The 14709-nt window shown below is 49.1% G+C and overlaps 1 protein-coding gene across 1 annotated transcript in view; it reads left to right on the top strand.

The window, feature by feature from the left end:
- Positions 1 to 14709, top strand: part of LOC8050437 (vacuolar protein sorting-associated protein 41 homolog) — a 32397-nt gene that overhangs the window by 9135 nt on the left and 8553 nt on the right. Inside the window, exons 7-18 of the mRNA XM_029978331.4 lie at positions 1686 to 1805; positions 1895 to 1962; positions 2442 to 2608; positions 3513 to 3613; positions 4349 to 4469; positions 5593 to 5708; positions 6473 to 6526; positions 8686 to 8922; positions 9156 to 9331; positions 9409 to 9601; positions 10625 to 10817; positions 14353 to 14493. Coding sequence (XP_029834191.3) covers positions 1686 to 1805; positions 1895 to 1962; positions 2442 to 2608; positions 3513 to 3613; positions 4349 to 4469; positions 5593 to 5708; positions 6473 to 6526; positions 8686 to 8922; positions 9156 to 9331; positions 9409 to 9601; positions 10625 to 10817; positions 14353 to 14493 — 1687 coding nt within the window. The remainder of the gene's footprint in view (positions 1 to 1685; positions 1806 to 1894; positions 1963 to 2441; positions 2609 to 3512; positions 3614 to 4348; positions 4470 to 5592; positions 5709 to 6472; positions 6527 to 8685; positions 8923 to 9155; positions 9332 to 9408; positions 9602 to 10624; positions 10818 to 14352; positions 14494 to 14709) is intronic.

Here is a 14709-nt window from a genome sequence, read left to right as displayed (position 1 = left end):
GTGGAACACACCGGCACCATCTGTCGGGCAGCCCTGGGAAGAACTAGATGGAAGGTTGCAAGACCATGTCCACGAAAAATGGTCGCTTATAACATTGTTCGAAAATAGTTCGAGCCCACGACGAAGGAATGATGCGCACAAAATTGGGGCAGAAACGCAGATGTGTTTCGGGGCTACCTGGTAGATTGCTCCGGCGTGTTGTCCCCTCGTAAGCAGTCACGAGAGATCACAACGTGCTCGGTCATGGCCAAATACAAATGTGTGGCTTTTAGATTCTCGGACGGGAGCGTGGGCGCCGTCCCTGCATGCTTGGAAGGAGTCGCGAAAAACGGTGGCGGGCTTCAGATTGTAGATGAAGGAGGGGCATTGTCGTCCGTCTTCCCCTTCTTTCCTTTGAGCTTCCGACGTGTTACAGAAGGCTACCGAGTAAATCTGCCAAGTGCTAAAAAATCCAAACTAAAACCGAGGTTAAAGCAAGAAAAAATGGGGCAAAAACCTTGGAGTTCTAGGAGGCGGTGATTACGAGTGCAATGCAATGATTCTGGTGCTGTTGCTCCAAATCTGGTTTGCCCAGTTTAAGCCTGCGCTTCTGGTTTTTTAAGCAACGGCGAAGTGGGACAAACATACTCAAAGTTGGGAGCGGTGTGTCTACAACAGTACATATGTTAGGTTCTGATTGGGTGTTTGCATCGATGAACTTGGGGCATATGAATGCCCACTCAGTTCAGTTCATTCACTTCCCAAAATGAGACGGGGGTTGCAAATGGGGGGCGAGAAAGCTGCCACAATATAATGTGTCAAACAGTTAACAGGCAATGGATAACTGAAAACAAAACATTGTGTGCAGTGCTGTCTTCTTGGAGGAAATAAAAATAATGGCAAGTACAGCGTCAAGGAAATTGGAGGTGCCTCTCTTTCATATAGCAATAACAGTACATCACCCTGAAATATGTCCCCGTAGACATGCTTTACTTTTTCAGTTTTATCGTAACATTTGTTGTTGTAACCATAGAAGAAGTTACTATAGCTAAATTGGTATTTTTTCTTGAGTACTTATTCTTTGACTAGTACTATTGTATTTATCCAATTCAAGGAATATACCAAGCCATTTAACGTGAAATACTGCCCCCTGCAAAAACGACGAAAAGAAACACCCACCTCATTTAGTGAGCTTGTCCTAAGCTTCCTGTATTCTCCAGGGCCTCTAGGATTCCACACGTGCGTCCACAGACCAAGAATGTATGGACTGCAAACTACAAATGAAGGGCAGCCCAACACTCATCTGGCTGTCGAAACACATTGGCATTGTGCCATTGTATCGGTTGTCATCGCTTTATATGCTTCATACTACGACACTTAAATAAAATGGTCGACAAAGACGAAATGCCGACGCGCAAAGATGAGTGCAGAAAATGTTGGCCGTGTGGGACGATGTCCTCTGAAAATGTTGACAGCGGGAAGCGGGGGGTCAGGGTGCGCAGCTGTGCGGAGGCTTACAGGGAAAGGCTAATTCTGCGTACTATGGGATTTTGGTACAACCGAACTGGTATTAAGGCGCCATGCTTTTTCGTACGAGCCATTCAACTTGTGACGTCCAAGACGTCGCAGGTTGCGCAGCTGCCATCATTCCGACAAAGTGAAAGTGCAAGTTGTACGAGGGTGAGAGTGCATTTTCTTCCCGGCAGGTGTCGCTGTACGAGAAGTCGTTCCTGTCTCGCTACAAGGTCACCATCCTGCACCAGGGGGAGGGTCTGACCCGAAACATCACCTGGAAGGGACGCTTTGCCGCCTGGGCCACAGACCTGGTACGCATTTCTTTGGCTGGCGTGCCTTTCACCTAACCGGTCCGTCCCGGCCCTTCGAGTCGGCTTACTCGGTCACATTCTTTTTGCAGACGATCATTGTGTACGACATGCACGTGCTGGACATCATCTCCATGATACGCAGAGACCACGACCCCCTGTGAGTGATGGCCTCCTGGGGCCCCTTTTTCCGGGTACCTCGGCGCTCTGCCACTGTTGTTCTCCGACTTCTCGAGGAACGCCCCTCGAACGACGGACGGGTAGTTTCCACCCCCTTGGGCATCGTTAGATCTGCACGCAGACCTGCGGGCTTCGTTGGGCGCGATGCGCATACCAGGGTGTTTGGCTCGTAGCTGCACATCATTGGGGGGCTCAGACTCGCAAAGACATTGCTTAAACTGAAAGAAACATTTACTCGGGGCAGGAATGATAGAGAGGGTTTGGGGGAATGCCCGTGTTCCTGGGAACCCGGCTTCTACCAGAACGTCAAGTACTAGTCCGCTGCCTAGCCCCAGCTTTCGGGGGGCCCGTCTCTAGTGCTGTTCAAGCTGCCGCGACTGGGTTTAAGGCAAGCGAGCCAGTTCATCCGAGTCGCTCGAAGGCTGCCCCGCCAATTGGAGCGACGGCCTTCTCCGGCAGGATGAAGAGTGAGCTGCACCGGTGCTGTCTGAGCTGGCAGGAGGAGCGCACGCTGCTGCTGGGCTGGGCAGATCGGGTCAAGGTGTGCCTCATTAAAGAGCGGGACCCCAAGCTGGTGCAGCAGGACCCCCGCCAGAGGGACCTGCCGGACAACTACGTCGAGATCGGTGAGGGGGCCCGCAATCCTCGTGGGTGGCTCTCCTCTTCCTTGTCTGTGGCATCCCGAGCTCCGTGGGCCATCCGTTGGCCGTGCGTCAGCGGTTTTTGCGTTGGCTACGGTGCTGCGTAGCCCCGTTCGTCTGTGCATCATTATACTCACCTTTGCTCGAGACACATTGTTCCCGCTTCGACACTTGTCTCAACCCCTTAACTGGGGAGTGCTTTTTTAGGTGCGCCGCTCTTCGGTTGGTCTTGGGGAGCGCATTTTTAAACGCTCATTTTATTGCGCGAGAGGAAGTGCCATTTATCCCCAAACATTGGAAAAATTTTGCTTTAGAAACCAGTTCAAAGATGGCAGTGCAAAAAAGTATTGGCAAAACTGGAACGAAAAAAAGTCAATTTTTCCATTATTTTTTGGTCACGGAAGTCCACAGGGGAAGCGTAAAGTGCGATCGCTTCAGCGCCGCTGAATGTCTGGACACGCCATGTTTTACCTCCACCGGGAGTAACATGGAGGCATTCGAGGAAGAGGTTTGGCTGGCACCGGCCTCCAATCGGCGAGCAGACGAGCGCTGCATCAGTTTTCGGCTGGCAGTTGGCCCGTCTACTATCGTCACTGGTTGGAAACCGGACATGGTTGGGTGGCAGCCATGTAACACAGCCTGTGTTCAAAACTTAGCTATTGCGCTTTTAAATCATACTCAAATAATATTGCGACCTCGTTTTATCCCAACACTGTCCCCGATGGCACGAACGGAACCCCTTTTAACGGAGAGCTCCCAGAGACTCGCGAGGGAGGGGAGAGGGCTGCCGAGCCTTGCGCGCAGGTCGCGTAGGCTTATGTAGGGATTTATATTTGTACGTCGAGCCCGCGACTAGATGAGATCGATCGATCGATTTTTTTCGTCGCAGTGTCCATGTTCAAGACGGACTTCTACGTGTGCGGCCTGGCCGCCCTCTGCTCGGGCAGCATCGTGGCGCTGACCGTGCTCAAGAGCAGCGAGGATGTCACGGTGAGTTGCTCTCTCCCGACTGGACACGTCGGGCTTGGGCACCATTCCAACTCTCCAGCTCTGGTGGCCATTGCATCATCGCGGGGCTTCCTGGCGGCTGGAGCCTCGCTCCCATTGGCCGGGCTGTAAGCGATGCGACCGTGGAAACAGCTAATGGCATTTGATCGGAACTCGCCGCAGCACATATACCGGTGCATAAACAATCACACTGAGATTTAACGACCCAACGACGTTGTAAATTGTTTTGGGCGTAATGATCACCTACTTTCATCTAGCAGTAATTGACTACAATTCATAGTTAAGCAATCATAGAAGCAATTTCTAAGATGACTAGTTCCTATTATTCTGGCTGTAAGCAAGCTCGGTAGCTGAGGGCTGCTACAAGCACTTTTGAGATCCCCAGATGCCTCCAAGAGCCACCATTGCCCAATGCAGTTGGAGTGAACTTGTCTCTTAAAAGCTTGGTATGCCGTGCGGTTTCCTAGAAGATGTGAAAGGCACTCATTTCCGGATGCGGGGTCTCACATTTTTTTAACGGTTATTTGGAAAAGATTTGAGGACATTATAAGCTGCTATTCCTAGTGCGTAGATGTAATCTTGAAAAGTCTGCAAAACCCTTTGGTCTAGTTATAGTGGGTTGGAGGGGTTTTACCCAATAGAGGGCGCCACGTGCCAGCAGTTGCGAGAGGCCTGCACCGCTCCCGCGAGCGGCTCTCCGCACTTCTCTTCTCGCAGGAAGGGAGCCGTCCCCAGTTCCGGCTGATAGAGCCCCACATGGATGACTACGTGGAGCAGTCCAGCGACATCCTCTCCATCCGGGGCTTCCGGGCATACCGCTGCAGCGACTACCGCCTGGGTGAGCCTGGCCACCCTTCGGGGTGGAGGGAGGTGGCATTTGGAAGTCTGCGTGTCAATTGATTCATAATTTTATTTGCATCTGTACAAGTGCCATTTGGCAAGCCACTCCTTTAGGAACAGCCTGCCGAACCATCCCGTGAACAAAAGAGTGTTTGCGAGGCGGAGAAGTTCTTCCGTCTGCCGCGATAGATAGGGTGGGTGCTGGGTATGGGCGAAACTGCGAAAACTAAAGCCACTGTGAAAGTGCCGAACGCGGTCAAAACCGAAATGTTTTTGCCGCTCCATGGCGTTTATCTGTACTCGTGCGAGTGGCCTAATTTCTTGGTCTTTTTATAAAGTCATTTTAACAATAGTTAGGTTTGAGTGAATTACGGGGCATGCTATGCCTAAAAATTGTAGCGTGCTGTGTTACAAATCAAGTATGGCTAGAGACACTGATCTTTACTACCACAAGCTGCTGTCCAAAGAAAATCTTTGGGCTGCCTGGTAGCGGCACATTTCGTGACAAGACGCCGACAAAGCGAGCCGGTTGCTGCCAACATCCAGGGCCATTGTGTGCTCACTGCCAATGACTCGGTAAACATTGACAACAAGGCAATTGCTTGATATGTTTTGCGAATGACAGCAACATCATTTTTTAGGATACAACATTTCTGAAATTCTAATGACGAGCAGTCTATTTCTAAAAACTCTTAATGTGTGCATGGGTTTGAATTCGTTAGTAAAAACTGTTTTGTTTAGGTCGAAGAGAATAAACTTTACAATAATTAAGCTTTTTCAATAGACTCGTGTTGTTTAGACATGGTAAAATGAAGCAGTTCAAATCGTGGATAGAAAGCTATTAAAAATTATGGGTATAATTTTCAAGCATAAGAATACATTACTCTTGTGTGCTATATTTACTTTTTGTTTGTACGGAGAAACATCACTGTTTCATATATTCAATTTTTTCATGTATCGCAGAAAAACATAATTTGTCTAATATGCAATCGGAGGCACTGCCGGCTGGCAAGAGTGTTTTCTCGTGGAAACTCAAGGTTCCTTGTGAAGGTTCTATCCCGGGAAGTGCCTGTGCCGTGCGTGTTGCTGGGGAAGCGCTGAGGTGTGCTTCTTACGTGCAGAGAGCCTCCCCGAGGAGGGTCTGTTCTTCGTGGTCAGCCCCAAGGACGTGATCCTGGCCAAGCCCCGGGACGAGGACGACCACCTGGCCTGGCTGCTGGACCACCGATGCTTCGAGGTGGGGCTCGCTCACTCCTTGGCTCCCCTCGGGGAACACGCTCGCAAATGCAAGCGCACATCCACAAGTTTGCGTTCGCCAGAAGCTCTTCGCGTCTTGCTAGCATCTGTCATTTTTCGGCGAGACCTTGCATCTTAAGCATAAGATGTGTGCACGTCCAAACTGTCTGATCCGACTAAACGATGCAGTAGAAAGATGGCTGCTCCGACTCGCCACGCACGCCATTTTGAAACACCTGCTTTGCCATGTGTCATTTTGTTCGGCTCAACCCAGTTCCGGTGTCGCTGCCCGGAGGCAGCCCCCTGCGTCTGCCTCAATTATTTTGACTGCCATGTCGTTATGTAACAAATATCTGGCTTGTGTAAGCACCGATCCGACATTTCGCAACAACCAAACCTTTTGGATCTGGCCATCATTCCGATGGCTCGTAAATCGGATCAGACGGTTTCGACGCACGACAGTGTTGATGCACGCTTTAGGCTACCTACCGAGTGGGAGGGTGCCATTGGTATAGTGCTTATGGGTACAATCAGCTCCACAGGCCCCGACCCCGTCGCTTTGACTTGCACGAGACGCACCACATGTTCCAAGGAGGGTGCAACGACTGGAGGCTTTGGTTGCAAAAGAGGCAAGCTTCGCAGGAACCCATTAAGAAAGAATAATGCGATATGGATGGACAAGGGCAGATCTTTGAAAGATGCTGCGTTTTAGGCCTTGTTCATTTCATGTTCTGCAAGTTGTGTGCAATGTTCTCTTTAATGCAGGAGGCCCTGACGGTGGCCATGTCCAGCAGGAATCTCAAGAGGCATACTCTGCTGGTGAGTCGAGCTTTCTGAGCTGCTCCCTGCTGTGGCAGATGTTCGTTGTTGACTCTCAGCATTCATGTTCTTTGCGTATGATGCGATGGCCTTTGCTCACAAACACGTTTATTCCCAACACCAAACTCTACCAGCCTGGGTTTGTGCAATGGGGTGAGGCTAGAGAAATGAAACTGTTTCATGCTTCTTAGAGGTTTTTTTTGCTGGTACAGTATAGACCACTTACAACGTAACCGCTTATAGTGCAGGACCGGGTATAACGCGGTTTTTTTAAACCACCGGTTTGCCTCCCATAGAACTCCATGTATTTACATACCGCTTAAAATGCAGGCGCGCGAAGGGAAATATCGGTTATGGTGCGGTTTTTGGCACAGCCCGCCGACCGCGCCGACGACCGGAGCAGCGAGCACGCTTCCCTGTGCGACACTAGATAACGGCGCTGACGGCGCGGGGCGAGGTTGTTGCTCGAAGAAGTGGGGAGAAGCGAAGAGAGAGGCTTCAGTAGGGACGCACGCACGTGTCGTTCACGTGCGTGCGTCCCTCCGCCCCTCCGCTGCGTGGAAACAAAGAAACAAACAACCGCACCGACAGACCAATCGCAGATCGAGGAGAAGTGTTCGCGCGCGTTGCATGCCGGTCGCGGGCCGGCTGCTTCTATCGCTTCTATCCACAAACATGGCGTCGGTTGTGATTGTCGTCGTAGACTGCGTTCATCTCATCGTTCTGCGTAAAAGCGCTATCCTTGACTGTGAATTTTCGTTGTGTGTCGCTATGATAACCCAGCACGTACTAAAAGGGAAGATCCACCTACTCGTGCGGCGATGTCGTGGCGGCGCTCTCAAGACTGCAGAAACGCCCGTGTCGTCGTGTTTGTTTACTTCGACTACAGCGGTGATTTCTAAGCATTTGTGTCCTCGAACATCGCCCGGATTTCTTATTTGGCGCATTTCATGCGTGTGCTCAAGTTCGAGGTATTACTGGCGCGTACCGTATGAAGGATGCGAATTTTCACGCGTTTTCATCTCCGGAGAAAAGTGATTAGGGTTAGCAATCCTGACCGCTCGCAACGTCCGTCCGCAACCCGCGACGCCGTTAAAAGGCTGCGCCAGGCAAAAGCCGCTCATTTCTTTCAAAACGTGTGACACACTTGAGACAGAACTGTACTAGTCTGGTGAAATAAAGACTTTCCTCAAACTAAGCTTTATTTTTCATCTAACATAAAATAAATTCTTTTACGAAGGTAAGTTGTCTCATGAAATGTATTTTGGGCTGAAAAATTGATGTTTTGGTTATAGCGCGGTACCGCTTATAGTGCGGATTTTCGCGACTCCCGCGACATACGTTATATGCGGTCTACACTGTAGTGTTTGGAACAGTTGATTTCGATTTCGAGATTGCTCGCACTCGCATCGACCTCGAAAGAATAGTGATAATTTTTCTCTTGATTGTACATGTATCGATGCGGCTCACAATTTAAACTAGCACAATTTTGGAAAAATGTGTGCTAGTTTAAATTAAATATTTATTGAAGCTGTACAGTTGAGTTAACATGAACTTATCTGCGCGCCATATTTTTCCTTTGTTTCACAAACCAGGTGACGTTTAACCTATATTTTAACATTCTTAAAACTTGTAGGCTGCTCCCAACGTGCGCCAAGATTTTTCTGCTCCCATCTTGCTCCAAACTGCAGTTTTCTTCTGCTCCCAAAATTGTTCCAAAGCTGCTTTGCCTAGTTTCATCCCTGCTATTAGAAAGCATGAGTGTGCACTACACCCTTGCCCGTGTCCGGCCTGACCCCATAACAACGTCTGCCACGCGGCCCGAATCCGGCTGCGCATTAGGAAAAGGTTTTCCGAATACAGTAAAACCTCGTTATAACAAAGTTGAAGGAGCGGTCATAATTATTTTGTTATAGCCATTAGTTTGTTATAGCCAATGTCCATTTCTTCCCACTATAGCAACAAGGGGAATTATGATTGCTTTGTTATATCCATTAGTTTGTTATATCCCATTTTGTTATAACGAGGTTTTACTGTACACGACTTGGCCCGTGGGTCCTTTCGGGTTGGCAGGTCTCGCGTTCTAGCCCAGGCGCCTCATAAAGGTGCCATTAACGGGACTCCACGAGTTGATGGTGCGTGTGGCGGGGTTGTCCCAGGGCGTCGGGCAGCGCTACCTAGAGCAGCTGGTGGAGGAGCAGCGCTACGCCCGGGCAGCCGAGGTGTGCCTGGCAGTGCTGGGCACGGAGCGGCAGCTGTGGGAGGCGGAGGTGTTCCGTTTCGCCCAGCTGCACCAGCTGCGAGCCCTGGCTCCCGTGCTGCCCCGGGGCCCGCACCGACTGGGCCCCACCGCCTACGAGATGGTGCTCAACGAGTTCCTTCAGCTGGACCCCCAGGTGCGCCCTTTGGCCACGCTGATCGCATTCGTCGGCGGTCCTAGGAAGCTCTCATCGAAAAACCTTGCAGAAGTGAATTGAGCGATACGGCACGTCGGACTCATTTTAAAGACCTTTCTTTAAGGAGAAGCCGCGACGAGGTGAAGGAGCGAAAGACGTTGCGAGTGCCGACGGAAGTCCCGGAAACGGGAGTCTGCCCTAAGAGGTGAGCGGTCGCAACTCTTCTCTCGCAGGGCTTTCTGTCGCTGGTGTCGGAGTGGGAGCCAGACCTGTATAGCGTGCCCACGGTAGTGAATGCCCTGCGGGACCGGCTGTCCCACGAGCCTACGAGTGAGCCCTTGCTACGCGCCCTGGCAAAGCTGTACACCCACGAGGCCAAGTACGACCTGGCCATCTCCATCTACCTCGAGTGAGTGCCCTCCCTCCCCTCCCTTGGTCGCCGCTGAAGCCTACTTGCCCCCCCCCCCCCCCCCCCCCCCCCTGCAGAATCGGGGCTTCGGACGAGGTCTTCTCCCTGGTGGGGCGGCACGGCCTGTACGGCGTGGTGCGAGAGAAGCTGCTCACCCTGATGCAGCTGGACCAGAGGCAGGCCACGGACCTGCTGGTGGCCAGCACGGCCCAGCTGCCCGTGGACGCAGTCGTGGAGAGGCTACGGGAGCGGCCGCAGCTCCTCTACCACGTGCGTGGCCGAACCGCCTCTTGGGCCTCCGCGAGCGGTGACAGATTTCAGACGGTCATCTGGGGACCATGAATCTCCTCCCTCAGCACTTTTAACCACGATCCTCGCGCGGGGTGGCCGGTTGCACTCTGGTTGGGTTAAGAACCTGTACCTTAAAGTGAAACTGTTAGTGAGGAACCAACTACAATGGTTGAAGAAGCCTCTTGAAATGTTGGCTGCCACTGTGAGGTTTTGAGAAGGTGCTTTCCCAAAGTCGCTCTTCTGTGGCGATTGATAAAAAAATCCAACATAGAGTGGCTTTGACTGCCCAAAGGGTTCTGTTGGCACTTGTCAAAATCTTACTGCATAATAGTACTTTCTTTCTAAGGCCGACCATTACAGAGTCGTTTCATTCCTGAGGATAAAATTGTGAGCGATCGCCTTCCCCGAACAGTCGCCTCACCGTTTTTCTGGATATCTAAACATTTGTGGACACTGCCGAAACATTGCCCATCAAAATTTCTCGAGTTGCCATATTAAGATTAGCGTTCTAGGTTTCCAAACTGGCTGTGCCTCCAATGTCATTGCACACTTCATTTAACTGCTACACAGTGCAGTAAAAAAAGTGGTAAACACGCATTAAACAAAACTGCAATAAGCGAGTTCTCGAGATTTATTTACCGACGCTAGTCTCATTTGTAATCAACCCAATCAAGGACTCTCAATTTTTTATATATTTATCAGAAAGACTTATGAGCAGAAACACCGCAAAATAAATGGCTAGACCATTGCAATTGGTCTAGCTATTGCAATTGCAATGGCTATCGCTAGACCATAGCAATTGCTGGCACGCATACGTACTGCTGACCTGAGCATTGACTGTCACATGGGCCACCCCGCCTGCATCTCAAGTTTTTCTTATATGCGTGGAAACTGACTTTCCGCTTGGATGAATAAACCTGCTCGCAATAGTACCTCGAAAGCGGGGAAAGGGCCGTGCAGAAGGAGAGCGTGGTGTGAGGGTGCCTGCCTGCTTGGGTGCAGTACCTGGACGCGCTGTTCGACAAGAGCCCCTCGCTGTGCCAGCAGCACCATCTAGACCTGGCGGAGCTGTACGCCGAGTTTGCACCCAAGAAGCTGCTGCCGCTGCTTAGGGCCTCCAACAGCTACCACCTGGAGAAGGCCCTGGCTCTGTGCCGCCGCAAAAACCTTGTGCCGGAGGTGGTCTTCCTGCTCAGTGAGTGGCACGTTGGCCGTCCGCCTCTGTACGTGCCTCCGGCGACCAAACTTGAGTCCCATCTGCACACGAGAGTAACGACATCTGTCGGAGGGCGCTGCTCGCCATGTCGGGATAATTGTTCGGCAGGCGAGTTGCGAGAGATTGCACGTTAAGACTTTTAAAAAATGTGCTTGGTTGAGGAGGAGGAGAACGAATGCAAAACGCTAGACGTACGGGAACAGTAAATTTTGAGTTTGAATTCGGAGCGAATATTAATTTTCGCCAGAATATTAATTTTCGCCAGATAGTATTTTCGAATTGAATACCAAATGGTTTTTCTGGGCCTCTCACCACTGGATTGTGCTTAAACAAAAATTCAGCTGAACTTGTGAAGGTTTTTCCCGAGCTTTCACTTGTCGATTTCTAAGCTAATTTTAATCTAAAGATATTTATGAACCGTGGCTGGAGAAAGTCCAATGCCTGCATTAGTCTTTTCATTTTACATAAAATTAAGCCTTATTTTATACGTAGTTGGGGGATGTATGAATCTTTTCTTAAATCTCAAATTTGGGAAAAGAAAAAGACAATCATGAATGATGAATGCAAGTTGCGAGGACATCTCTGCCTAACCAATATTTTCACATAATAGCCACAGTTTTAATTTTGAAGATGTTAGTGTATCATTGACATCAACATTCACAAAGTTTCCGTCTCTTTTTAAATACACCAGACACACATACGTACCATCTTGCTTTGAAAGTGTGTTTTCCTTCCAAGCTCGCGCCTGCAATATTTGTACTTGTTGAAGTGTCGATTGCGACGAGTCAGTCCCGTTAAGCGCACTTCTTACCGAGCACCGGTGCACTACATAGAAGCAGCAGCCGCAGAAGTGATTCCTGAGGATGTTGCTTCTCCACGGTGCACCGGTGCTCGGTAAGAACACGCTCAAAGAGGCTAGCTCTTTGTGATCAACGCTTAGAAAATATGCATATTGTGGTTTATCTGGAAACGATTATCAATAGTCTATTATTCGAAACTACAATTGGACAATTTAAATATTCGCACATCCCTACAAATTGCCTTCAAAGCAGAGGGGAGGCTACGAGCTGATGGCCCCAGGCAAGAAATGCCAGTAGCACGTCACGGCGCTCGGCATCTTTTTCGGATGTGTTCTTTGCATATTTTCACGTGCATTATCTGCCCCTGCACATATAACCTGCAGCCCCAACTTACTACTCAGAAAAAACAAGGAAATACCTTGCACTTGACCTAAGCACGCAAAGCAATGTCCAGATCTCGCGAGGAACCTTGAATACACTCATTGCTGCAATCACTGCAGCTATCTCAGGTGCTGCTTCGTAATCCATTCCGTCGAGGCAATTGCCGACGCAGCACTTTTTGAAACTGTTATGCACCATCTCGTCTGGAAAGGTTGCAGTCACGCCGGATCAGTGTGGATACGGCATGACTGCAACCTCTTCTCTTCTCAATGAACTTTGCAAGCACTTTTTCAAGCTCGGGGTAAGCACCAGTCTTTCGTCACGGCTTCCTGTTTGCATGCTCATATTCTCTTTCTATTCTCGCACGTACGACTCGTCAGTGTCTTACGGCCACGGTTCCATCCTGCCGCTTGGTCTCTGATCTCTTCGGCAACGAATCTGACAATAGTCAGATTGTTTCCTTCGACGGCAATGTGCATTCGACGCACCGCGCGTTGCTGTCATATCGACGGCTCGGCTCGGCTCGGCTGCTTAGCCCGCAAAAACAATGCAAAGATGGCTACCCAAAAAAAGGAAGAGAAGGTGGAGAGAAGTCTCTAGAAAAGACAGAAGAAGAACTTGGGGGAATCTGTTCCGACGACTTTGCGCGCATTGCGCGCATTCGAATATCTTTCTTTCGAACCAGCATGGATTTCGAAAATCCCTCTCCACTGTGACCCAGCTTACAGAAACATTGCATGACTTCACCACGTCTATGAACAACAGAGGGCAGATCGATGCCTTATGCCTAGACCTATCGAAAGCTTTCGACCGAGTACCCCATCCTGAACTTATAAATAAATTACTGAAACTGGGTATAAACCATAAAGTTATCCTGTCGATCAAGGCCTACCTTACAAATAGAAAACAATTTGTAGAAATAAGTAAAACAAACTCTTGTTATGTCCGCGTTCCCTCGGGCGTTCCGCAGGGATCCGTTTTGGGACCTGTTTTATTCTTGTGCTATATAAACGATATAGTGGAAAATATAGGACCCTCTATTGCGGTGCGCCTGTTTGCAGATGACTGCTTGTTGTATTCAGTTATCTCTTGCCACGATGATCAGGTCCGGCTTAATTCGGCACTGCAGACAGTAGAAAAATGGTGTAAGGAGTCAAAAATGAAAATTAACTTAACTAAAACTATACATTGTACTATAACTAACAAAAAACAAAATATTCTACCATTCGTATACAAGCTTGGAAACGAACCTTTAGTACAGGTGAACGAGTTTAAATATCTTGGCCTTACCATATCATCAAACTTAAGCTGGAAAACTCACGTTGACAATGTGTGCTCAGCTGCTAGGAAAAAACTCTGGTATCTCAAGCGCAATCTCAAGCTCGCTCCCCCTGAGACAAGACTAACTGCATATAAAGCACTAATACGGCCTACTCTAGAGTACGCTTCTATAATTTGGGATCCTTTTAGAGCCTATCAGATAAATAAACTAGAAAAAATACAAAGGATGGCAGCCAGATTTATATTGTCGAGATATCAGAGAACAGAATCAGTACAGGAAATGCTTAACTATCTCAACCTTCCAACGCTCTGTGACCGTAGAAAAATAGCACGCCTTAAATTCTTTTATATGCTACAAAATGGCCAATTTAATTTTAATACGGACCCTTACATAGTTGCTCGGCAGATCAGGCCTCTCAGAGGCAACCACTTAAACCACTACCAAATAGATACGGCAAATATTGATGCATATAAATACTCCTTTTTTCCAAGAACGATAACTGATTGGAACAGCCTACCACAAGAATTAACAACAGCAAATACACTAACCTTGTTTGAAAAAAGCATTCTGAACCTTTTTCAATGATATCTATCGAATCCTTAGTATTTCCTATTCACGTATAATCATGAGAAAATTGTGATGTTATTGTGTGATGTCTTTGCTTCGTCGCTGTTTGACGATTTATAAATTCAATGTCAAGCGCTATTTTTGTATGTTTGAATTGTTGTTGATACAGTGTCCTTGTTTCTTTTTGTATTTGGTCATATGTATTCTCGTGCCTTGTGCACCCCTGTAACAACCCTAACGGGTTAACAGTATACCTAAATAAAAAAAATAAAATAAAATAAAATAAAAATTGCCATGAAGCCGCACTGCCTGCCGAAATTCACGTATAATGTGCGCCCCCTAATTTGCTTTTGATTTTATATCAATTTTTATGCGGGTTGCACACGAGTCGGTATAGATTGGTGCGTCTCGGAAGGGCGTTGTTGGTGCACGCCTCGAGAGGGGTGCTTCGGAGCGCCCTGAGTGGACGGGTGCCCCTGCCCAGAGCACATGGGCAACAGCAAGGAGGCCCTGGAGCAGATCATGGGCCAGCTGGGGGACGTGCACGAGGCAATTGCCTTCTGCAAGGAGCAGGACGACCGGGGCCTCTGGCAGGACCTCATCGCACACTCTCTCGACAAGCCAGGTGGGGACCCTTCTACCACGCCAATGCCCTGTTGCGTTACCCACGCGCCAAGGGATTGGTGCGTGGGTAATGAACAGGAGATTCTTCGCCTATCGGATGCATTGATGTCAACAAACACACTGTCATCTGTGGTCTGCTTTTGGACAGTGTGAAATCGCCTAAGAATGGTCGCGTCGCTCTCCATGCTGAGTGAGCTTCGTAGGGCGCTTTTCCTTG

This window comes from Ixodes scapularis, unplaced genomic scaffold (assembly GCF_016920785.2).
Source record: "Ixodes scapularis isolate PalLabHiFi unplaced genomic scaffold, ASM1692078v2 PGA_scaffold5__190_contigs__length_132052651, whole genome shotgun sequence".
NCBI classification, from domain to species: Eukaryota; Metazoa; Arthropoda; class Arachnida; order Ixodida; family Ixodidae; genus Ixodes; species Ixodes scapularis.
Note: the sequence above shows the minus strand (reverse complement) of the source record. Positions and strands in the feature narration are given on the sequence as shown.